Source organism: Phyllostomus discolor, chromosome 5 (assembly GCF_004126475.2).
Source record: "Phyllostomus discolor isolate MPI-MPIP mPhyDis1 chromosome 5, mPhyDis1.pri.v3, whole genome shotgun sequence".
Classification (NCBI taxonomy): Eukaryota; Metazoa; Chordata; class Mammalia; order Chiroptera; family Phyllostomidae; genus Phyllostomus; species Phyllostomus discolor.
In genome coordinates, this window is record NC_040907.2 from 27,972,231 (window position 1) to 27,995,188 (window position 22,958).

The 22,958-nt window shown below is 56.6% G+C and overlaps 1 protein-coding gene across 3 annotated transcripts in view; it reads right to left on the reverse strand.

Moving 5' to 3' along the window:
- Nucleotides 1–22,958, reverse strand: part of HIVEP3 (HIVEP zinc finger 3) — a 424,903-nt gene that overhangs the window by 20,472 nt on the left and 381,473 nt on the right. For all 3 annotated transcript variants that reach the window (XM_036025860.1, XM_036025861.1, XM_028513009.2), the window contains one exon: nt 20,546–20,691. In XM_036025860.1, the coding sequence (XP_035881753.1) occupies nt 20,546–20,691 (146 nt within the window). The remainder of the gene's footprint in view (nt 1–20,545; nt 20,692–22,958) is intronic.

Here is a 22,958-nt window from a genome sequence, read left to right on the forward strand (position 1 = left end):
GAGGAGGGGATGTGTTGGACATTAAATGGCATTTCAGGCAAGGTGATGGGTGAGTTGTCATTCTTGGACTCTGCATATAACAAAAACTCAACAATGAAGCTGCTCTGTGAGGTAGTGAGCTCCCCGTCACTAGTGCTGTTCACCAAGAGGCCAGACCCCAAAGCAGGACAGAATGATGGTTATTTCAGGCCCATGACACGTCCAGCCTGCTGATAGACGAGGGTTTAGGTAGATTAGCTTGTTTACGCCTCTAACAAGGCTATAAGGTGGATTTACTTATCCTTCAAATATTCCATGTTTATTCCAATAAACATAAGTAGATATATTTATTCCTGACCAAATGGAGGACAAAGGTACTAGATGGGGGTGGGCTGGCAGCATGATGGAGCAGGTGGGCTGTGGTAAGCTGGAAGGCAGGCCCCGCCCTCCCTAAGGGCATCACCATACCCTCACGTGGGGCTTACTGGGCGTGAAGGGCTATTTGAAAGACTTTACATGCATTGCCTCATTTAAATGGCATGTCAGCCCTATCTATCAGACAGCAGCTCTAATCACCCTCATTTACACAACGGAAAATCAAGTCACAGAGAGGTTAAGTAACTTGTCTAAGGTCACACTGCCAGTAAGGTGAGAGAGCCAGAATTGAACCCAGGTTACCTGTTACAAACACAAAGTTCAGGTGCTCAACTGCCTGCATTAAAAAATACTATTTAAGTCCAATAAAATGGAAGGAGTGGAAGACTCAGCCCAGAACTGAACTGCTACCTCAGAGACATTTTCCCAAGGTCACGTGCCGAATGGGGCACGTCTGACCTTCAAGCCCCTGACTTTTCTCTCTGCCATGGTGCATTTTTCTCTCAAATGAGGGGAGGAACTCAATGGCTTCCACGGTACCTTCCTAATCTGAGATTCTGTGAGGCTATTCTGCACATATATTATTCATGTATCCACATATATTTTATTACAAATTTTCCCCTCTCCTCCATATTTGGATATTGTAAAGGTGTACCAAATTTCTGATTTTATCACGGTCTTGTTGCTAAGCATGCCTCTCCCCGGGGCACGTGCCTGGGGTGTGATCACGCAAGGCCAGAGGCAGGTGCGGTGGCAACCGCACGTGCCGGTGCTCTGAGGCCCGCTTTTGCAGGCAGCCAGGGTCCTGTGAAGCGAGGCTCAGGGCCGGTCCCCAGTGGCTGCTGCACCCTGGGAGAACCGGCCACAGCCAGCCCGCCGGCTTGTCTGCAGGGACTGCCACTTTCTTGGGGGAGCTTGAAAACAAGGGGTGTCTGTGGGGAGAGAAGCAAGGGCGAGCTGGCACAGCTGACTGAGCTGCACACTTGTTGAAAATATTCAGTTGTCAAGAGGTAGGGGCAACACGTCTCTCTTGGTGAGAAACGAACCAGGGAGGCTGAGCTGTGGGTCTCGGGGGACATTCTAACCGGGGTCTGGGCACACCCCAGGTTCTCCTTCTGTCAGGATTCTGCGGAATCACACCATGTCCCAACATCCGGGGTGGGGGCATTTAACACGCAACCCAGGGACAGGCCTGCCGTGCTGGGGGTTCCACAGCATATGGGCGATGCCGGCCCGGGCGCCGTGCTCACCTGTGGCGTCTCAGTGTTAAGCAGCTTTCAGTGTATTGACACAGCAACACTCGCTAAGGCCTAGTCTGAGCCTGGGGCTGGGCCAGGGCTAGAACTCCAAAGCTAAATACGCTCCCCCTGACCAAGCATGAGTAACAGGTACTTTGAAGACCACGAAACAGAGCGGGGAACGGGAGTGGAGACAATGCGCACAGGTCTCGGCGGGCGAGCTGGCTCTCACTCTGAGGGCTGGAGGGAAGAGGACACGGATGCGAGAGGTCACAGGCCTTCCTTTATGCCTCCCCCGCACCCCCGGTACGGCACACCCTGGTCCACTTTGCAGACTTGCATTTGGGCCATTTGGGCCATTGGCTCAGTTTTCCTGTTGCGATTTTTCATTCTAGGAGAACAGCACTGCTCCGGGGTCTGAGGCCTAGCACAGCTCTAAAAATAGGAGGTGCCTTTTATTCTAAGGAAATTGGTACGGCGGGTGCAGATGCTGTGCAGTGAATGAGCAAAGGCAGACGCCCGAGAACTGCCAAGCAGGCACCAGGCCCAGGGTGAATGAAGCCAGACCGGGTCAGAAGGGCGCAGCCAGGGCCTTGTTTCCGACCGGACAGGGAGACTGGGAGGTGACGCTGACAAAGCGGAGCGGACTCCGTAAGTGTGCACATCACATGGAGCTGCTCCAGCCTTCAGGGGGCCCTGCGGGTCCTCAAACGATAACTTTCAGATGGTGCTCAGGACGCAGAGAGGTGGGAGGCTGAGCAGCGGGGACCTGGGCCCCTCCCCGGCCCCACCCTCTTATTAAGTCTCGCCCCCCCACCCCCCAGAATAGGCACTGATGTAAACTGAACTCTGTACAAGAGAGTTCTATGAATTTAAAACAACTTGAATATTACTGTTAAAGAACATTCATGCTTGGAAACTCCTTAAAATGTCTGACTTCCAGAGTGGGCGGGGCTTTGTGCATCCTCTGACTCGGTCATTTTTAGGCAGATCCTGGAACTGGGGCCTTGGTTTCCCAGGCCGCTCCGGCCACCTCGAGACAGCTCTCGACCACTAAGCTGAAGTCGTCCATCTGTGTGCCCACCGTGGTCTGAGGTCTGGCCAGTGCGAGGCCTCTTCCACTCGACTTCTCCACAGGTGGACGCCGCACTGCTCAAGACTCCTTTCCTCTAGACCCAACATTTCTACAGCCGCAAACAATTCCACTAGGCATGGGTTCCTGATCCCTCCCCAGACGGTCTCAGAGGCCCTCCGGTGGGGCTGGAGCCAGCCCAGCCTGAGCAGGACTACGGCCCCCCTCTCCAGCGTGCTTCCTGCCTCACTTCCTTGTTCCCGGGCAGAAAGCTGTCCCAGAACGGGGAAGTGACCAGATCCTGCAGACTGGGTACAGGTCATCTTCTCTGCTAAAGACCACTAAAAAGAACGTCGGCCAGGGTCACAGGTGTAATCTCTGATCGTGGAAAAAGAAACAGTTATTGTTTGTTGGGTGCCTCTTCTGTGTAGGCACTTTATATGGGAATTACACTGTGGAAGCCCTGGCTCCGTTCTGCACGACAAGCAGCAGGAATTGAGGTCGGAAGGCCAAGGTGAGCCTGACTCAGAAGAGCCTCAGATGCCCGCACAAAAGCCCAGCCTGTGTCTTGCCAGTGGTGGGGGGTGGGGAAGGTGTTCGGGCAGGGCTGTGCGCAACAGCAGCAGGAGGGGGTGCTGCCCAAGGCCGTCTACAGAAATAGCTGATGAAATATGTGTATACACTAGGCACCTGATCAGTGCTGGTGGGCCCGTGGCTGTGAGTTGCTTAGTTTTTAGCTCTGTACCAGAGGCACAACAGACCTCAACAGACAGTGGCCGCTGTCACTACAGATGGGAGGTGAAGGGTGGGTGGTAGGGGGGGGGACTGCCAGATGGGACAGGGCTCAGTCCAGGGGACGGCGGCTGCATCTCCATCCGTGGCCGCCAGAGGTTAAGTGGCCAGAGGTCCCTTCTGAGTGTGCAGGATAAAGGCTGCTGGGGAGAAGGGAGAGGGGCTGAAGCACCCCTAAATGGAGGGTGTGAGTGGAACTGCCTCCTTTTACCCCTCTCTGCGCTAGGAAAAGCTCCCCTCAGGGCTCGAGAATAGTATATCCAGCACACAGAAAAGCAAACAGCGGTCCCATCACCAAGCGGGGAGCCGGAGGAGACGGGCTCCAGAGGCAGAGCAGAAGCAGCCCTCAGGAGGGCCCAGCTCCACTCTCAGACCAGACGCAGCGGCAGGGTTCCAGTAAGGATGCCCCAGGCATGGAGCACCTGAGTGCGTTCTCTGAAGCCTGGAGGCCTTGCAGGGTCACAAGGTGGCCGGAGCCCAGAGAAGGCAAGGGCCTCGCCCAAGGCCACACAGGCACTGACGGCAGAGCCAGGATCACGACCTGAGGCTCCTGTCTCCCAAAGCAGGGCTGGGGCGGCCGTGACTGGGCGTGACCTCGTACAGAGGACCACTCGCTCCCCACGCACGTCCCTGCACCGGGCCCAGTGCCCAGTCGAGAAGTGAGTCAACAGAGAAGTGTCTCCAGAAAGCCTGTGGGCGACACTCCAGCAGCTGGCCCTGCCCGGACGAAGTGTAACAACCGCTATTTACAGTGCGTCTAGTATGTCTAGTGCCACTCGGAGCGACCGCGGCAAGAAGGCAACCCCGTGGCTGGAACGCAGTTCAGATGAGATGCAGAAGCAGCCCTCGCCGGCTGCGGGAGAACGGAGCCTGCTCACGCTTCCTGCAGACCTGCTGGTGGAGGCTGAGTGGTGGCAGACGCTGAAGGGCCCTCCAGCCTCCCGGCTTCACAGCAGCACGTGAGACAGAGACAGTCGTCCCAGCTCCAGAGACGCAGAGACTAATTCAGAGAGGCGCAGTGGCTTGCCCTCAGCCACACAGCTGGTAAGTGGCGCCACATCATTCTGATCTGGCCCACTTTGTCATTTTTAAGCTTACATATTTTAAACCACATGTGGATTTTATTAAGTGGATTTCCCCTGCCTGTGGACTCTAAGGCTGGACATTATCTGAATGAAACAGAGAGTGATAAATGTCAGGGTGAGGTGGGACTACAGGTCCTGGGGGTTTGGGAGGAGATGCGGTGTCTGTCAGGCAGTGGCAGGTGGGGGAAGGGCAGGGGGCTCCATGGAAGGGGGCATTTCACCTGGGCTGCGGAGGACAGGTCGAGTGTGGGGACTTGGGGATGGAGAGGAGAGGGGGAGAGGGCTCTCCAGGCAGAGGGAACAGCAGGAGCAAAGGCACGGAGGCAGAGAAGCGTGGGATGTACGGAGGGAACAGTTTGGGGCAGAGAGAGGCGCCCGAGGAGGCGGCTGTGGCCTCATTAACGGTGGGGAGCTTTGGAGGGCGCTGGGGAGCCAGCAAAGGCTCTGTCTCAGCCCGGCTTTCGGGTCAACGATGCGGTGCAGTTACAGAAATTCCGGGCTTCAGGGATTTAAAAATAGCCCCAAATGCACGGAGTGTTTGCAACAGATGGCGATTTTCATTTGTTCATTCCCCCTCTTCCCTCGGAAAAATGAGACCCATGATGTGGCCTCTTCCATTTGATAGAAAAGAGACGGCGGTCCTTCCCCACCCCCACTGACACCTGTGACCCCATCGCAGGCTCCTTCCTGGCGCATCCCCCTTCCTCGTCCTGCCTGGCCACTGCCACTCTGTGACACCCACTTCCTTCACAGCATCCTCACCAGCTCCCTGTTGCTCCAGCCCCAGGAGGAGGACTTCGCCCTTGCCAGTTCACTCCTCTGGAACAATCTCTGCCCGCCTCCACGCCTTTGTGAGCTGCCTGTCCTCCCAGGACACAGCTTGAGCACTGTCCTCACGAGTGCTTCCTGAGCACTGCCCCGCCCTCCCGGCCAACGGCCACACACGCAGAGCCACCCACGAGGTGCCCGCAGTGGGGCTGCAGGACTCAGACGAGCGCGAGTGTCCTGGGGCTCAGGGGGCCAGGTGCTGTGCCGAGCACGGTGCCTACACCAACTCCCTCAGTCCTCAGAGCAGGTCTTCGCCGTGTCCCTCTCCCCACTTTACAGAAGAGAAAGGGAGGCACAGAGCGGTTCGTGACCTGCCCAAGGTCACCCACCAGCAGGTGGTGGGGCAAGAACTCAGACCCTGGTTGGCTGGTCCCAGAGGCCGTGCTCCTGACTACCACCCAGTCCCGCCTTCATCCCGCCTGCCAGCTCCCTCTCCGGTTCCCAAGCCACTTCCAAGCCGCCCGCCAGGAGCCATCGTCCCTCGAGTTACTTAAAGGGCTTCAGTGACGCCCCTGGGAGTGCTGCTTCCGACCCAGCCCAGGGCCCCGCAGCTCTGAGCTCAGAGCCAGGCCTGCCTGAGCTCGCGTCTGTGGCTCCCGCCCTCCTCGGCCGCCGCCGAAGGGCTCACAGTCACAAAATCGCAGGCTGGTCACATTTCTCTCACACATTAAAATAGAACATGACAATGAAATTTGTCTAGGTGCCGCCTAAAACCACCCCGACGATGTGCATCACAGCCTGTGGGAGGCTGCCGCCCAGGTAGCTGCCAACACAAAGCACCCGTGAAGCAGGCCCAGGTGGGGAGGAGCCACGTGCCCAGGGAGGGAAAGAGACACTCGAGGGATTCCTGGAAGGACGAACCGACATTCGAAGCATGGTGTGTGCGTGCACACGACGAGTTTCCAAGAGGAGAGAGCCAGTGTCCCTCGGGCCCCCCGTTAACAGTGTTGAGAACATGCCCAGGTCTCATGAGGAGAGCCTGCTGGAACCCCAACTGTCTCTCACTCTGGGCCTCCTGGGAAGCCCTGGTGCTTGATCCTGTCCAAACACCTCGGTCTTATCATCAGACTAGGAGGAAAGAGGAGGAGCTGAGTCCTCTGCCAAAGGCCCGCTGACCCCAGGGGGCCTGCAGGAGCCCAGCTTGCTGCTCCCAGTGCGCTGTCCCCAGCTGGGACGGCCCTTCCTGGCGTGCTGGGCAGGGGACCCCAGGAAGAGAGGGCAGGGCACCTCCATTTTGGTGAGGCTTGAGCAAGCATGATCAAGCAAGCGTGATGTCCTCTTTTCCTGGACCCCAGAAAAAGTCTCACTGTGTCTACAACAGCCTCTCCCCTACCTCCGATACAGGCCGACCTTTAGGGGACCCTTAGGGGGATGGGGCAGACAAAAGGCACATTAGCCCCCACAAGGGGGAAGAAGAGAGCCTGGCCCAGGGTGGCGACGTCCATGGATCTCTGCTCTGCTCTGTCCAGCACCAGCCCCTGAAAACACCCTGCAGCAGTCCAAGCGGGGAATGTCCTCCTGCTGGTAGAGACCACGGGCAGCCCCAGTCCCTGCTGCTTCCACCTCCTTCCAGCCCCTGTGGGAGCTCCCGGGTCCCTGCTCAACCTGTGGCTGGCTCCCCAGGAGCAACTTGGCTCCTTTGGTCCAGACCCATTCAAGCCACCACCTCCCACTCCGCCCCACGGGGGCTCCTCCCTCCCACTGCTGACCACAGAGGAGGACACCAGTCCCCAGCTGCCTTCCTCATGGGAAAGGTTTTGCTGCTCACTGGAGGATGGAAGACCAGAGTCCACAGAGTGCCCCCGAGGTGCGTCACACACCTCAGGAAAGTCACGGCTGCTCAGAGTCTGGTCCTGAGCTTGCAAGCTAAGCAGTCCCAGGAACTTCCGAGACAGACCTGAGGCAGCCCCACCGCTAGATCTGCGGACGTCCTGAAAGTCCGTGGGAACTGGCCTCCTCCTCTGTGCTGGTGGGGCGGGGGTGGTGCGGGGGAGGCCCTTCCATCTGAATCAGCCTGCGCTCAGCCTGGCTTCCGGTGGACAAACGCTTTCCTCCCCGGCGCCCGAGGATCCTGCCCCGGGTGGAGCAGCACAGCCGTGGACAAGCCCCCTTAGCCCTCGCAGCCCCTGCCAGCTGTCTCCTCTCCTTGCCACCTTCCCTGGGGAGGTGCCCCGCCTGCTCCTGGCTCCAGTCCCCAAAAGTCCTGCCCAGCCCCTGGCTGGCTGCCGTCTGGCCCCGGCCTGCCAGCCTCACTCGCTGGTGGGTCAGAAGGCCTCGCACACAGCCTGGCCGCCTCGGGCTCATGCTGGCTCCTGTGTTGGGCCCTGTCTGCTGCCACTGTGTTCCTGGGAGCCTGCCTGCCTGGCACGCCGGCCCCCTGCCGCCCTGCTCCAGCCCAATCTGTCTTTTGCTGGCTGCTGTGTCCTGGGACACACCTCCTCCAACTCTCCTGCCAGCTGGGCCATCCTTCAGTCCGCAAGCCACCCTGGTGACAGATGACACCTGTCCACTGTGCAGATCCAAAATTCCACTTGGAGTCCAGGCCCTGCTCCTCCTACGGCCTGACGCCTTTAGCTCCCTCTTTTGGCCTCGGCGAATCCCCTTGTCCAGGAATCGCCCCTGACAGCGTCTGTGCCTTTTCAACTCCGTCCTTGGTTCCTGGCTTCCCTGTCTCCTTTCTTCCAAGCCAAACCAGTTCTCTCTTTTTAAAGTTTTTATTTTGCAACAATCACAACATATAGAAAAATTAAAAATATAGTGAAAAAATTATTTTTTCCTGAACGTTTAAGAGCAAGTTGCCAACACTGTGTCCCATCACCCCTGAGTTCTTTAGTGTGTGTTCTTCCGGCCAAGGCCATGACAGGCACCGTGCCTGGTCAGACTCTGACTCCCCATGCCAGGGCCACCATGAGTGGGGGCCTCTTCGACGACCTACTTGGCTAAGCCCCCTCCCCCCAACCAGTTCACCCTGTGCTGTTTCCTGAGCCAGAGGAATCCCCTGGGGTCACCACACTCACACATGCTTCTCACACAGCCCTCCCTCCCCTCTGCCTGTTGTCACCTTTGGAGTAGGTGTCAAGAGGCTGGTATCTTTGGTTAACAGCCTGTGTTAATGCTTCTGTAGACAACGGTTTCCTTATTGGCAAAGCGAGGAATTTGGAGCAAGTGATTTCTAGGGACTCTTTCATAGTAACAGTAACCGTAGACATTTATTAAGTAATTATTATGCACCAAGAATTATAAGTTCTTTACATGTAGTTGCTTAGTTAATCCTCATGAGGACCCTTTGAGATGTAATTATCATCACTGTCTCCATCGTACAGACGAGGAAACAGAGGCACGGAGCAGTTACGTGATTTACTTCGGAGCAGCCAGTCACTCTGATGGAGCCAGGATTCCCACGCCGGTGGTCTGGCTTTGGAGTCGACCCTCCGCCACCAAGTGCTCGTCAAAGGGGAGAGCCGGGCATGCGCCCTTCCCTTGCAGAGGTGACTGTAGAGTGGACACTGGTAACTCACGGCAGCATGGGAGGCCAGCTCACTATGTGCCAGGTGCTGTGCCAGGCACATGTCAGACAAACATGTTTTCTTTTATTCTCACCAACTTTGATAAACTGGTACTACTATCCTTCTTATTTTCCGGATGAGAAGACTCAGCCACAGAGAGGGTAAGTGATTTTCTAATCAGGAGCCGAGCCAGGATTTGAACCCAGGTCTGGCGTTATTGCCAGACTGAGACAGGCGCTCTCCTTGGCGGGCAGGGAGGGAAGGGTGCCGCTCGTCCCCTCTGACTGGCCGTGCGGTGGGGTGGAGTGTGCCAAGCTCTGGGCGAGTGTTTCCATGTGCCTGACTCTGTTCAACATTCGCCACAGTCCCAAGAGGCACCTGCACCTCCGGGGTGAAGAGTGGCAACCCCGGAGCACCAAGGACTGTGACTGAAGGTGCCGAGGCTGGCCAGCGCGGGCGGCAGGATATGGCTGGCGGGGCCTTCACCCTGCGGACGGTACGGAGAACAGATCACAGCTGGGACCCCTCATCCAAGAGACTCCAGACCATGGGGGGAGAGCAACTCGCTCTTTGCTCTAAGCTGCAGGGCCCGAGGACCCTCTGGAGACTGGTTTCTCCTTCACCTTGCTCAGCCCCTCCCCTGTGTGTTCGGACAAGTCAATGCACAGTACCCAACTCTGGGCTCCACAAGGAACTTCCCCATTCTCCCTCGAGCTATCGCATCTCAGGCTGGGGCACGTTGTCAAAGGCCTCCACCCAAGGAAGGAGCTCGGATTGGGTTCTCCTCAGGGAGAGACGAGGGCTCGCTGTAGCCCGCACAGCCCCCTCGCCTAGGCCTTTCTCTCGGACTGTTTCTGAGCAGCGTCTCCCCACACTGAGGGCAGAGCTGAAATAGCTCACTGGCTGGCAGGGGCTGGAACGTTCCCGGCCATGGGTCACATCAGAGACGGTTCACCCAGACCGCATGGCAGATGAGAAACCGAGGTTCAGGAAAAGCCCCAGATCTCAGAGGTAGTACTGACAGAGCCAGGCCTCAGACCCAGGCCTGGACTCCAAGGTCAAGTCCTTTCCCACATCCTCCAAACGAACGAGGAAGCTGAGACCCAGGCAGGAAATGCCACTCGCCCAAGTCTCCAGCTCCAGGCATCAGACCACAGCACCTCCCCGCCCTGCACTGGGAGGCCTCACTTCCGACGACGCCCCAGCGTGGGAAAGGTGAGTGTCCCGTGATTTGCTGCTAATAAGATCCTGGCGGACTCATACTCAGCCTCACTGCCAAGTTTTCGTCTGCTCAGCAGCCCACGTGTCATTTTCTCTTTTGCTTTTGTTTTCACCAATAGGTCCCCCAGGTACAGAGTTGGAGCTTGCCCTGAATTCTCTCCCTTCTGAACCTGAACTGCTGTCCACGCCCGGCCGTCAAAGACACACCCTGGCTCACAGCCCCTGGTGGCTCTGTGCCGCCGCCTGGGCAGAAAGGCCACCCCACCTGCCACGGGACAGGGTCGGAAGGGGTTGCATCGTGGAGCTCAGGACCAGGGAGCCGTGCCTCCCAAACCTGACGGAAAATCATTCCAACCCAGAATTCTATGCTTCATTCAGCTGGCAAGCAGAATAGAGACATTCTCAACACTGCCGTTCACGTGAAATACCACAAAACCTTTCATGGACCCTTTTTCAAGGAGTCCATACTGATGGATGGTCTCAGTGAAAATGAGGATGTAAGCCAAGGAAGACGACATGTTTCCAGAAAGAGGAGTCTCAACATAAGAGGCAAAAGGATCTCCAGGGTGGGGTGAAGGGAGACCTTGGATGGCTGCTATGTGCTAGGCAGAGGGCAGAGGGCAGAGGGCAGAGGGAGACTCCGTGCATCCTGGAGCCATCTGGACAACCCAGGGAGGTTCTAGTGAGAAAACTAACTTCACATAGTTTTCCATAAGTTAGTTTTTGGGAAGTCCTTCAAGCACTCAGGAGAACGGTGCTAATACAGAGAGTCAACCTAACTAGACTATTTAACATTTGATACTTTTAAAAAAGGATTTTATTTATTTACTTTTAGAGAGGGGAAGGGTGGGAGAAAGAGAGGGATAGAAACATCAATGTGTGGTTGTCTCTTGAGCACCCCCTACTGGGGACCTGGCCTGCAACCCAGGCATATGCCCTGACTAGGAATCCAACCCGTTGCCCTTTGGTTCACAGGCTGCTGCTCAATCCACTGAGCCACACCAGCCAGGGCTAACATTTGATAGTTTTATTTGGGAGATAATCTTTATAAAGAAATGGCTTTTCCAAGAACACACACAATTATTATCCACAGTGAAAATGGAAAAAAATTGGACGGGGAAGAAAAGGGAACCGCAGATTGTGATGTGACTGAGCTGTGAATTCTGTCTGGCAGCACTCTAAGGAGAGGAGGGGAAGAGGGTGAACAGGGGGCGGATGTGGAAGGCGGAACGGCTCTTGTGTCATTTGTTAATGCCTCACGCTGAAAAGCCAGCAGTAGCAGTCCAGGCGTGTTATTCAGAGACACAGAGGCGAACCCAGGGGAACTGCCACAAGGGGTGAAGGTGACTGTTTCTGAGGCCGGGGAGGAGGCAGCGTGGGGACAGAGACAGGGCACTGCTGCTCTCCATGACAAAGTGCAGGGGACTGCTGGATGGTCTGGCTCTGTGCGTGTGTAGTTCTTATGAACATGAAAACTGACAGAGGAAGAGACAGAGAGAGACTGCAATGTCTACGAGGCTGCTACTCTCACAGGAGGCACAGGGAGAAGCCAGCCAGCCTCCTCCGGGGTGCCGGCCTGACTCCCCAGGGCGGGAAGAAGCCAGGACTCAGGCCCAGGCTGTCCAGGCCCAGTGGAGGCCTTGGGGAGGCCCTGGCTGCAGCCGTGGCTCCCAGGGGCTGGCACGTGCTGGGCTGAGGGCCTCACTTCCTGCACTCCCTCCTCTGAACACGAGCCCCTGCTGCCGCAGACCCCCTACAGGAACCTGGGGCAGCGCCTGCTGGGGAAATGGATCCTCCTTTAAATTTTAATAGGATGCATTTAGGTCTTCCCTGACAGTCCTCTGGGCTCTGGGGACTCTGGCCTGGCGTACTCAGACACTCAGTCTGCCCCTCGATCAATACATCATTTTCTTTTCCATTTTGCTTTTCACATTGTCTTTTTTTTTTTTTAACTGACTTGGGTTTCTTAGTGACACAATCAGCTTTCTCTAATGTCTGGAGCGGGCGTTCCCTGGGAAGCCCTTTGAGAACCCAGGAGAAAGAGGCTAGGTCGGTGCAGAGTCGGCCTGACCAGACTACTTAACATCTGATGCTTTTATCGGGGGGATGATTCCTACACAGGAATAACGTTTCCAAGAACCTAAGTGGTTTCCTGGGAACAGAAATTTCCTGCACTTGTTTTCAAAACAGCCATTCCCAGGTCTGTGTTGCTGCAGAACTCCAGCCCACAGGTGGCCGGGACCGTGAGAACCCTGCCTGCCCCGCCCCCAACCGTCACTTCTGCCTGCCGCACACCCGGCACTTTTCCTCCGTGGGCTCCAGTGGGAGAGCTGCCCCGCTCACCCCAGTGTTGGCCCCGCCCCTCGCCCCTCCTCTGTGGCTGGACTCTGCCCTCTGTCCGTCTGTCCCTCCTGGCAGGGCATCACCTGCCCCTGCTACAAACCACTCCCAGCAGCCTGTGCACACACAAGAGGATCTCTCAGTTTAGACGCCCACCTGTTCGACCTCTCACTCTTTCCAGCTCTTTCCTACATCCCCCACGTCCCCCCCTTTTCCTTGCTTCCCCCCACAGCCGGCCCCTTGGGCCAGAGGTTTACAGCGCTGTTGCCGTGGCTCATTTCAACCTAAGCCACTGGGATTCCATCTCCACCCAAACAGCTCCGTCAAGGTCACCAGGGACCCTTATGTGGCCACCTCCATGGACACTGGCCTGTCCTTACCTTCCTGGGCCTTGCCTTTCCTCTCTTCTCCATCTCCCCATCCAGCCCCCGCCCCCAAACAGTATCTGGCATTGACAAACGCATCCCCGAGAGGGAGATGTCCAGCTCAGGCCTGTCCTCTGGATGCTGGGCTCAGGTATCTGACCCTCGGCTGCGCGGCTGGTGTCTCGGCATTAACACGTCCACCGAGTTTAATCTCCCCTTCCCCAAACCTCTTTCTGACTCTCCTCTCCCACCCTCGGGAAATGGGGCCACCACCCATCAGCTGCTGCCTGAGCCCGAAATGGGGTAGTCGTTCTGGGTTCCACACTTTTCTCTCTCACCCTCCATGCCCAACCCATCAGAAGCCCAGTGGTTCTATCTGCCTTCTTCTCTGCCCTCTCCCTGCTCTGAGCCACTGACCGTCTCCCCAGGACTCTGCCGCCTCCTGCCCCCCACTGCCCCACTGCCACCCCCCTTCCTGAAGTCCAGGCCATCTTTCCTGGGAGACAGGGAACAACAGGATTTCGGGGGGAAGAAAGAGAACAAAAGCCACAGTGGGCACATGTGATGGGGGGTGGACAGCTCACTCCCCAGCGCACCAGGGCCACACACAGAGCAGCGTGGCGGCACCTCCCGGGAGAAGCCCGAGAGTTACAGACAGATCTAGAGACTGGGTCTCTCTCAGGAAGAGAACAGGGCCCGGGCAGTTGGGACTCACCCAGGAAGAAGAGCAGCCCCTATCCGGAACCAGGTGCATAGGACCTCCTGTCCAGCCCCCTAGGGCACATAAATGGCCTTGGCTCCCAACCCCTGACACTTGCCCCATCACTGAAACCACCTGACTTCACCTTCCCCACACCAAGCCTGACCCCAGGGGATCGGGTTGGTCCTGCCCAGCCTGGTTCAGCCCTGACTCTGCGTCCTCGCTCCTTCCGGAGACCCAGAGCCTCGATCCTGCCCTCGGACTGTAAGAGCTGCTGAGCTCAGAGACCTGCCCCCTCCCCTGAGGTCTCAGTGAGTCCTGATCATGTTGAGCAGATCCCTCTATTTAATAAACACCCTTTAGCACTGCCTTTGTGCCGGGCACCACTCCCGGCAGTGGGGAAATAGCAATGAACAGAACACAGTTCCTGCCCTCTCACCAGAGCTTACATTCTGGTGGAGGACAGAGACAAACTAGTAATGCATGAAAGAAACAAAGCAGGGAGGGGGGCCAGGCATTCCAGAGGAGGATACAAGTGGGTGGACGGTCGGGAAAGGCCTCACTGAAGGGTGTGAGGGAGCCATGGGGCTCCTTGGAAAAAGAGTTCCCGGCAGAGGGCACAGCAAGTGCAAAGGCCCCGGGGCAGAAACTTGTCTGACAAGGAGCCAGGAGGCCGCCGACTGGAGTGCAGGGGCCGAGGGGAGGAGAGGCGGGCTGAGGTCAGACAGGAGCCGACAGCAGCTCCAGCAGGCCACTTGAGGGCCGTGGAGGGTGCAGAGCAGGAGTGGCAGGGTCTGCTGACACGCAACACGGTCACTCTGGTTGCTGAGTGAGGATACAGTGTGGCGGGAAAGGACGGGTGCGGGAGATTACAGGAGGGCCCTGGGACCACCCAGATGCAAGGTGCCTTTGGCCTGACCCAGCAGGTGGGGAAAATGGGCACATTCTGGATAAGGCTCACGGGCTGAGTTCACAGGAACAGCTTTGCTGATAGACGTGAGACAGAACAGGTCAGGGCCTGAATATCTGGAAAAATAAAGCGGTCTGTGCAGAACTAGAATACATAGTTTGTTTCTCACTCTCAAAAGATGTCTCCTCCCCCGCCTTTGGCCACTTAAAGACTTTCCCAGAGACACTGAGCAAGTGTGTGGTGACATTCACGGCTTCTCTGCCTGTCACACACGTCACAACTTTCACCACCAGCCCCTCAGCGCTACCTGGTGCTTTGTTCCAGTTTGGATTTTAAGTGGCTTCCGGGGGGGTTTGTTCTTTATACCAATCCCAACAGCTCCAACTTATCTCTATGTGTTTCACTCGTAATTTCATCAATTTTTTCCCTGATACATACTCAGAGGTAGCAAGTATTAGCAAACACAAATTCAGCATCCTCCTTGGTCTGACGTTCCCAGTGAAATGGGACTAGACAGAGGGGAAGTCTAGAGGCTTGGGATCAGAAATATAACACACTTGTAGGTTTCAAAGCCCAAGAAGAAACAGGCTTGAAAACAGTTATTAGAAAAGAAATGGACCTCACATTTTAAAAGTTAAAGGTTCCCTCCAAGCTGCTATTTCGTAAACACACACTCACATTTAAAAATACAGACGCACCATAAAACATGTGCCAAATATAGTGCGTAAACTCTTAGACATGAACCAAAATAAATTCGACTATTTTTAAAGTACACAAGACAGAAAAACACACCTGTTAAAAAATAACTCCTTCAAGTGGAACAAGACTTGAACTAAGTAAACCCTCAAAATAATTTCTTTAACAAATGCAGCAAAGCCCCGTGAGTCATCCTCATGCTTCGGCATCTGCTGTGCCGTGCGCGCCGGACGCCCAGGTGCCTCACCGCACAGGTGTCTGGGCACCTGGGGGGAGTCCAGTGGAGACCTGACTCTGGGAGTCATCCGCCCGTAGATGGTCTATGGGGCCCCCTTAGACAGGGAAGAGGGGAGGCCCAGGTGCTAGGCCCTGAGGGCCCTGAGGTTCAGAGACCAGAAGATGAGGTGGAATCACTGAAGACTCGAGAGAGTGCCACCAGCAAAGGAGGCAGAGGTCAGGAAAGATTTCCAGCAGCCCTGCAAACCACGGGGACGGAGCATAACAGGGCGGGGGCAGGGACCGCCTGTGTCCAGTGCTGCAGGCAGGTCAGGAAAGAGTGGGAGCGAGCACTGACCTCGGAGCTCTGCAGGGCAGTGGAGGTCACCGCTGGCCTGGGTAAGAGCAGCTGCTGAGGTGATGCGGGCCCTCTGCCCAAGAAGCGTGCTGAGGGTGGGAGGCCCGAGGCTTGGGTGTACTGAGCTGAACGGGTTGCAGGGGGCAGCGGCTGTAGTGACGTGTTGGGGTGTGTGGGGAGGGTGAGAGGAGATGCGCCCAGTGCCCTCTGGAAAGACCAGTGACCCGCAGTCTGCAGGCCTGGCCCAGACTCTCTCTGCTAAAGGCTGTGGGTCTTAGGGGTGGCGGTCTGGGCAGCCCCCTGCCCATGAGTCATGCCACCCCACCCTCACTGGCCCAGCCCGCATCTGGGCTTCTGCTCCCCTGCCCTGTATTCCAGTCCTGAGTTGAGGCTGGGCTGCCACTCTAAACCCAACCCACCCTAGCTGGGCCTGGCCTACCTGTCCCTAACCCAGCACCTTGCATCTCCTAGCTGGGCTTGGATGACCACTTTCGGAAGCCAGGTAGTTCCTATCAATTTTAATCTCTTCCTCGTCCACACCAGCCCTTCGAACTGAGTGCCCATCTTCCTTTGCAACGAATGAACTTGAGTTAGGACAATATAGCATCACCTTCAACGAACAATATAACTTTGTACATGTGCAAACAACATTCCTTAACAAAGGAGCTCTTGTAGAATGACCAAGGCAAATGCACAGGTGCTGGGCGAGAGAGCCAGCGCATTCCTGAGCGGGCACACCCAGAAGCTGCCCGGAAAATGCAGGCTTTGTCCAGGTGAGGACGGGACGGGGAATGCAGACAGGGCGTGTGCCGGGAAATCAATTCGACAAATAGGAATTGACACGGAGTGAGAACAGAGCATGGCCCTCAGCTCCAAGTCAAGAGGTGATGTGGGGGGGAGACAGGATTGGATTTCAGCACCAGCATTAATCTAAAAGTAACACGAAAAATTAGGGGGTGTGGAAGGACCTGGGAGGTTGGCCAGAGGAGAGGGTCGACCACTGCCCTTTGAAGGCTGTGTAGGATTTGGCAGTGGACGGACCTCAGCAGGCCCGGAAGGGATGCACCACAAGGGTGGGTCAGACTGTGGGGCACCAGGAAGATCGGGCTGTTCCCATCGGATCCTGGAGGTAAGGCAGCCACAGAAGATACTGGAGCAGAGGAGTGACCGGCAGAACCATGATCAAAGACACCCAATGGCACCAACACGGGGCCCTAGAGAGAGGAAGGCCAGCACCCTGAAGAGAAACCACACCTGAGTCACGGACTACTTTGTGTGGACATCAGTATTTGCAGACCCAGTGGAAGGGGAAGGATCAGGGAGAGTAAGGCATCCAAGACAACACTACAATTTTGAGTACGAAGAGCTGGGTGCACCGCCTGAGCTCTAGACGTGGACAAAGGTGCTGTTGGTGGCAAGTGGAGGACTTGGAGGGCACATGCCGAGTTTGAGACGCTCTGAGTCTCCCAGTCAGAGGTGCCCAGCAGGCATGAGAAGCAAGGCTCCATAGCCTGGAGTGAGGTCCTCGCTGGAGACCCTGATTTAGTGTCCTTGGCACAGTGACAAGGAGATGAATCACACTGACAAAGGCGATCTCTCAAGGCTGGGAGAAATCAGTCCAAAGGGCCAGGTACAGGAGTCCGTCCCCATTCCACCCAGACTGCTGACCAACCGACCTCTCCTCCCCACCTGCCTGAGTCTCACCCAGCCTCCCAGGCCCTGCCCCGCCCCCTCCAGGACGCTGTCCCTGACTCCTGCAGCCCAGCGGGGTCCCTTCCTGCTGTAAGCATCTCAACACCAGCAGTCCACGCCTCAGGCTCGTGACACCCCTGGCACAGAGCACCCATAAGGCACCGAATCAATGGCTCCTTCTTGATGGATCACTCAGTTGATCAATTGCTGGGTGGAAGGTCAAGAAGGAGCAAGGGGACAAGTGAGCAGCTGACGAGCGATAAAAAGACTCACGATGTTGGACTCGTGCAGCATCCACTCTGTGTCTCTTCACCAAGAATTAGATCTGTAACATGTGGGTCAGCGTGGAGACATCTCAGAAACACTGCTGAGTGAAGACAGCAGGCTGCAGCTGTGCGTGAAGCCTGCCGGAGCAGTGCGCGCTTGCTGCGAGTCTCCCCGGGTGTCCCCGCACACGGAAGGGCCGCCTGCGCTTCCCCACTCCCTGGGAGGCGGGAGAGGCCCCGTGGCTTGCCCTGGCCCACGGAGTGGAGCAGGAGCCTTGGGACGGAAGCTTTAGCACCCCGCACACAATCCACCACTTCCCCTTCTTCTTCCCTCAGCCTCTGTCGGCCCGGACCTCTCGGTGGCTCCAAGGAACAGAAAGGCACTGTGCACCCCTGTCAAACACGCACGGGAGTGACACATAGACACTTGCCATGTTGAAAAAAAAAAAAGCAAGAAAGGAAAAAGGAATAAACGAGTCTAAGGTGAAACACTGGTGACCTCAGATGGGCGTGACCGAAGGATTTACTGAGTGTCTCTGAGTGCTGGCACGTGGGGGGTGGGCGGCAGGTGGTTCTGTGCACGGATGGCTGTTTGCCCGGCCCATCCATGAAGTGCCAGACATGCCCCTCGTCACGCGATAACTACAAAAACCCTCACCCCACCTTCCCAAACACTCCTGGGGGTGATCCTGGCCCCAGGTGAGCCATACATGTAAAGGGGCCACTGGAAGCGGGGGTGGGAGGCACCCTGGGGCCCGGACAGGACAGGGGCTGTGGGAGCAGAGGGCTGACCGGCGACACCACGTACTCCCCCAGAGTGCTCAAACCGGGTTGTGGCCAGCTGAGAGTGGAAGGACACTTTCCCCAGGGGACAGAACAGAGTGAGTTATCCTGAAGGGAGACAGGAGAGACGGATGTCACAGTAGTAAGATTCCCCAGCGCCCACGAACTCCGGCCTTTTCACGAGTCGCACAGAATCCTCTGATGATCTAGACAGTGTGTGGTTACCCGCTTCCGCAGGTGAGGAGACCGCTGGAGAGAGGGCAGACGGTCTGAGGGGAACAGAGGCGAGCGGGAGAGCTGCTCTTAAAGGGCACAGGTTAGTGACCTTGAAAGAGAGGGAGATTCTGAAGCACAGCAGGTGGGACTAAGTGACAGCCTGGATGGGGCCAGCGCGGGGCGGGGAGGAGTGGCGACCGATGCCCAGACTGTGGGAAGAGAAGGGGACTCGGGCACAACTTCTCACCTTTCAGCTGAAGGCAGACCATGTGGCCGAGACTCCAGCCAGTAGCTAGAGCTGTGAGCCAACCGGGATGGGAGAGGTTCCTGCCAGCTGCCCTCCTGGAGCCCAGGTTTCCCAGAGAAGGAGGCAGCAGGGAGCCACCTGGGAACCAGACATTTGGAGGTTGTTTTCTCTCGGGGCAGAAGCAAACCTCATCACACACACCAGCACCCCCTGGGCCCCAGGGACAGTCTGAAGCAAGAGGGAAGACGGCAAGTCCAGGTGGACCAATTGGTGAATTCTTACATGGCCTTTAAAGGACCCAATGATCTGGGGACACAGGGCCACACGAGGGCGCTCTAACCAAATAGAGGGGAGGAAACCGGTCAGTCCCCACAGGCAAAGAGGCTCGGGCTGTATTTTGAAAACCCTTCAGTCCAGTGTTTCTCAGTGGAGCTGCTATTGGAACTCTGGGCAGGCGGCTTCTCCCCCAGCCGGGGGTGCCGGTGTTGCTGCTGCTTCAGGGTGTTCGCCATCCCGGACCCCCTCCCCATCACTGAGAGCACCCAGCTCCCCAAGTTTCATTTCCAAACACCCCTTCTCCAGACAGTCCCTGCTGCTCAGGGCCACTGGAGGGGGCCCACTGGAGGGGGCCCACTGGAGGGGGCCCACCGGTGGCCTTGGGCAGCGTGGCGGCTTCTGCTCTCCCCACCCTTGCAGAGGAGCCTGGCACCTCCCACTCTGACCGTGTGAGCTGGGCACCCACAGAGGCTGGGGAGCTGCAGGCCCAGGGGCAGCTCATGTGGACGGGGCCCGCCGTCCTTGGGAGGTTGGTGTTCCTTCGTGCCGTTGTCCCTCAGGACAGGGAAGGAGGAAGGCTGCGTTGATAACACTGGGGACACAGACACAGGACCCTGAGACAGACAGCACGGGACCTGACACCAATGTCCCTGGGAGCAAACACAGGGCCACACAGAACACAGCTTGCACGACACTGTCACAAAGCGAACCTGAAACAAGGCGTCCCCTGGAGCCCGGAGGACCCACTGTCATGAGTTCTGAGATGTTTACATTGTTAGGTTCCCAAGGACAAGCGCGGAGGTGAGAATCCAGGGGTGAGATTCCAGTAAGTATTTACCACCCAATGAGGCCTGGACCCTGGCCAGTCGGGATGGAGACAGGTGTACACAGCTGGCCATGTCGACTAGCTATTGGCCCTGCAAACAGCCTCGTGGGCAGAACACGAGTCCCCTGTGGGACAGCGGGCATGCCCAGGTGGCTGCTTGGGCAGACAGAAGTGACTTTGGGAGCACACACCAAGGTAAACGGAGGTCTGGAGAGAGCCTGGGGGAGTCGCTGTCCAGCCCAGTGTAGGACTGGAAACCCACCAGCTCCTGAGGGGTGAGGGGCTGGATGGGGACCCAGATCAGCTCACCCACAGCTGCCAGTGTCCCTGCCCCCACCAAGGAGCCTCGTGCTGTGAAACAGAGGTGGTCTGTGCATCCCACAATGGTGGCGTCTGCTGCTGGAAGGCACGGCTGGAACCCCAGGGTCCTTGGGCACGACCCTGCCGGTTGAGACGCTTACCACCTCTGAACACAGATGGGCTGAACCCAGCCTACTGGCTGGGCATGAGCTCTTCCTCCATGGGAAGCAGACATTGCAAACCGAACAGGATTCTTACCCTCCTTCGAAGATTTTGATCCTCGCCGGCTCCCCTCTCTTGGAGGCAGGAGTGTCCTCCTCCGGCTTCCCTCGCTTCTCTTCTTCCTTCTCCACTCTAGCTATATCTTTCTGGCCTTCCGGGGAAACCAGCGAAGGGAGGTGAACCTGGCCCACCGCAGGAGGGACAAAATCATTGCTGGTTACATGGTCGTAATGGAACGATGCCTTCAATGGCATTGCATGCTCACACCCAATCATGGTTCACTTCATCTCCATGCTAGCCTGTGGAGAGGTGCTGTGACCTCACTTCACCGAAAGAAGGAAGCTGACCCCCTTAGAGGTAAAGGCCCCTATTCAAAGGCACGTGGTTAGTTGGTGTCAAAACTGGGACCAGGGCTTTCGCAGGGGAAGACTGGGCCTTCCCATGAGAGCTGTGTTTGCTCTTTCTTCTGCACTGGTCAGGGAGCTGCTGGGGACGGGGCCTCATCTTGGTCTCCCGGGTCAGGCCAGTGCCCACAACAAGACTCCACCCGTGGAGATTAACCCGTCCAATTCTGTTTTACAGATCCGAGAGTCAAGGTTACCCAGCAGGGTAAGGGCATTGCTGGGAGCAGAACACAGGCTTCCTGAGAGCCCCAACCAATGAGACCTCCCAGAGCCAGGCACACAGAGGCTGTGCCGGCCCACTGATGCGCGTGCCCCTGAGGGTGGGCAGGCTCTGGGCTGTTTGTCTGAGGGAACCTATTCTCTGCACAGGCCTCAGTGGGGAGAGCTGGCTCCATGAGAGAGTGTCTTTTAGACCCCCTGATGGCAGCAGGGGGTGGGTGCGCCCATGGATAGGGAGCAGCGATGCTGGGCTAGTGGCTGGAGCCAGCAGTGCTGGAAATGAGATTCTCATCCTACTTCATGCCACTGTCACGAAGGTCATGAGACACTGCACTGCTCTCGGCCAGCAGGAGAAACAACTGTGTGTCCTGGTGCTGGGACAGTCTAAGAATTGCAGTCCCCTGTGCCCGCCACCACACCTGCCCCGACAAGGAGGTGCTGGGGCCAAGCAGCAAGGTCACTGGTTGAGAGCCAGGGAACCTGAGTTCTGGCGGCACATGGGCCACTGTGTGCTTGTACGGAGCACGCCGGGAAGCCAACTGGCATCATTCCAAGAAAAAGTTTGCAGGTTTTGGCTCATTTTAAGAATTTCAAATTTCAAAGCAATGACTGCCAAACCAAATTAAGCCAAATTAACTCTTTCTTCTCATTAAATGGCCTTTTAAGTATGCAGTCATTACAACGGAGAGGCAGTCCAGAGCATCTGGGAGGGCTCTGGAGTGAGAGCTGGTTTTGACCTTGGGCTCTGCCACTTACTGTGCAGCCAGGTGCCACCTACCCAACTTCCATGTCCTTTGCCTTCTCACTCACAGAGTGGCCATGGGGTACCAGGTGGTTGTGGGGGTAAAGGTAAAGTGTAGCACAGCACCCGTGTGCCATGTCAGGTGCACAAGTCGCTATAAGTATGAGCGTAACTACAACAGCACCTGGGGATGCTCTGTAGTCGGTGAGCCACACCGGAGACTGAACCAGTAATGCTGTTTATTGCAGAAGCGGAGATCTTGTTTAGGGGTGTCAGTAGGCTGACAAGGATATTTACAGAAAAAACTCGGGAAACAATTCTGTGAAGAATGTGCAGCTGAGCTAAGGACAAGTTGAACGCACAGAACAGAGGAGGAAGTGACTAGAGGAGAGTTCGAGAACACGGTTTTGTTCATTTGCCTGTAATGTGAATTTAGTTCAGGAGATTAATGCCTGATTTGGTCAAAGCACCCAGTCTGAAGAATCACTTGAAGGCTTTCTTTCCTTAAATGAGTAAAAGAAGAAAAATAGAGTTTTTGGAGTCAGACAGGTCTGGGTGTGCCAAAAATGTGCCGTGGGACCTTGCCTTCTCTCACCCTCTGATTCTCAGTTCCCTCATCTGTAGAATGGAGGTGGTCCTGCCCCCCCCACCCCAGGGGGAGTTGGCTGGGTCTGAAGGCCGAGCACAGCACCTGGCACAGTGAGGCTGCTCAACCGACTGACTGACTGTTAGTCCACAAACGCCAAGTCGGTATCATACATCATGGCCTGAATCCGCAGGCTGGCCTTGTCATGGAGGTGTCATTTTCCAAATTTTAAACTTCTCGAACCTGCAGGGACCTGTTGATTCTATATAGTCCCTGATGCAGCCTTGGGTCCAAGGCAACGGAAGAGTACATGTGAGCCTTTAGTTGGGCCGGTGCTACACACAGCATAGCTAGGTCACGCTGTGAGTGGCATTGCCACCTGCTGGTAAAGAGGGATATTGCAGCCCAGCTCTATCTGCTCTCCTACTCACAGAAAAGAATCTCTGGAAATGAGATTTCCAGGGGTACCAGAGAACGGAAACAGCAGGTGTAAGAAGA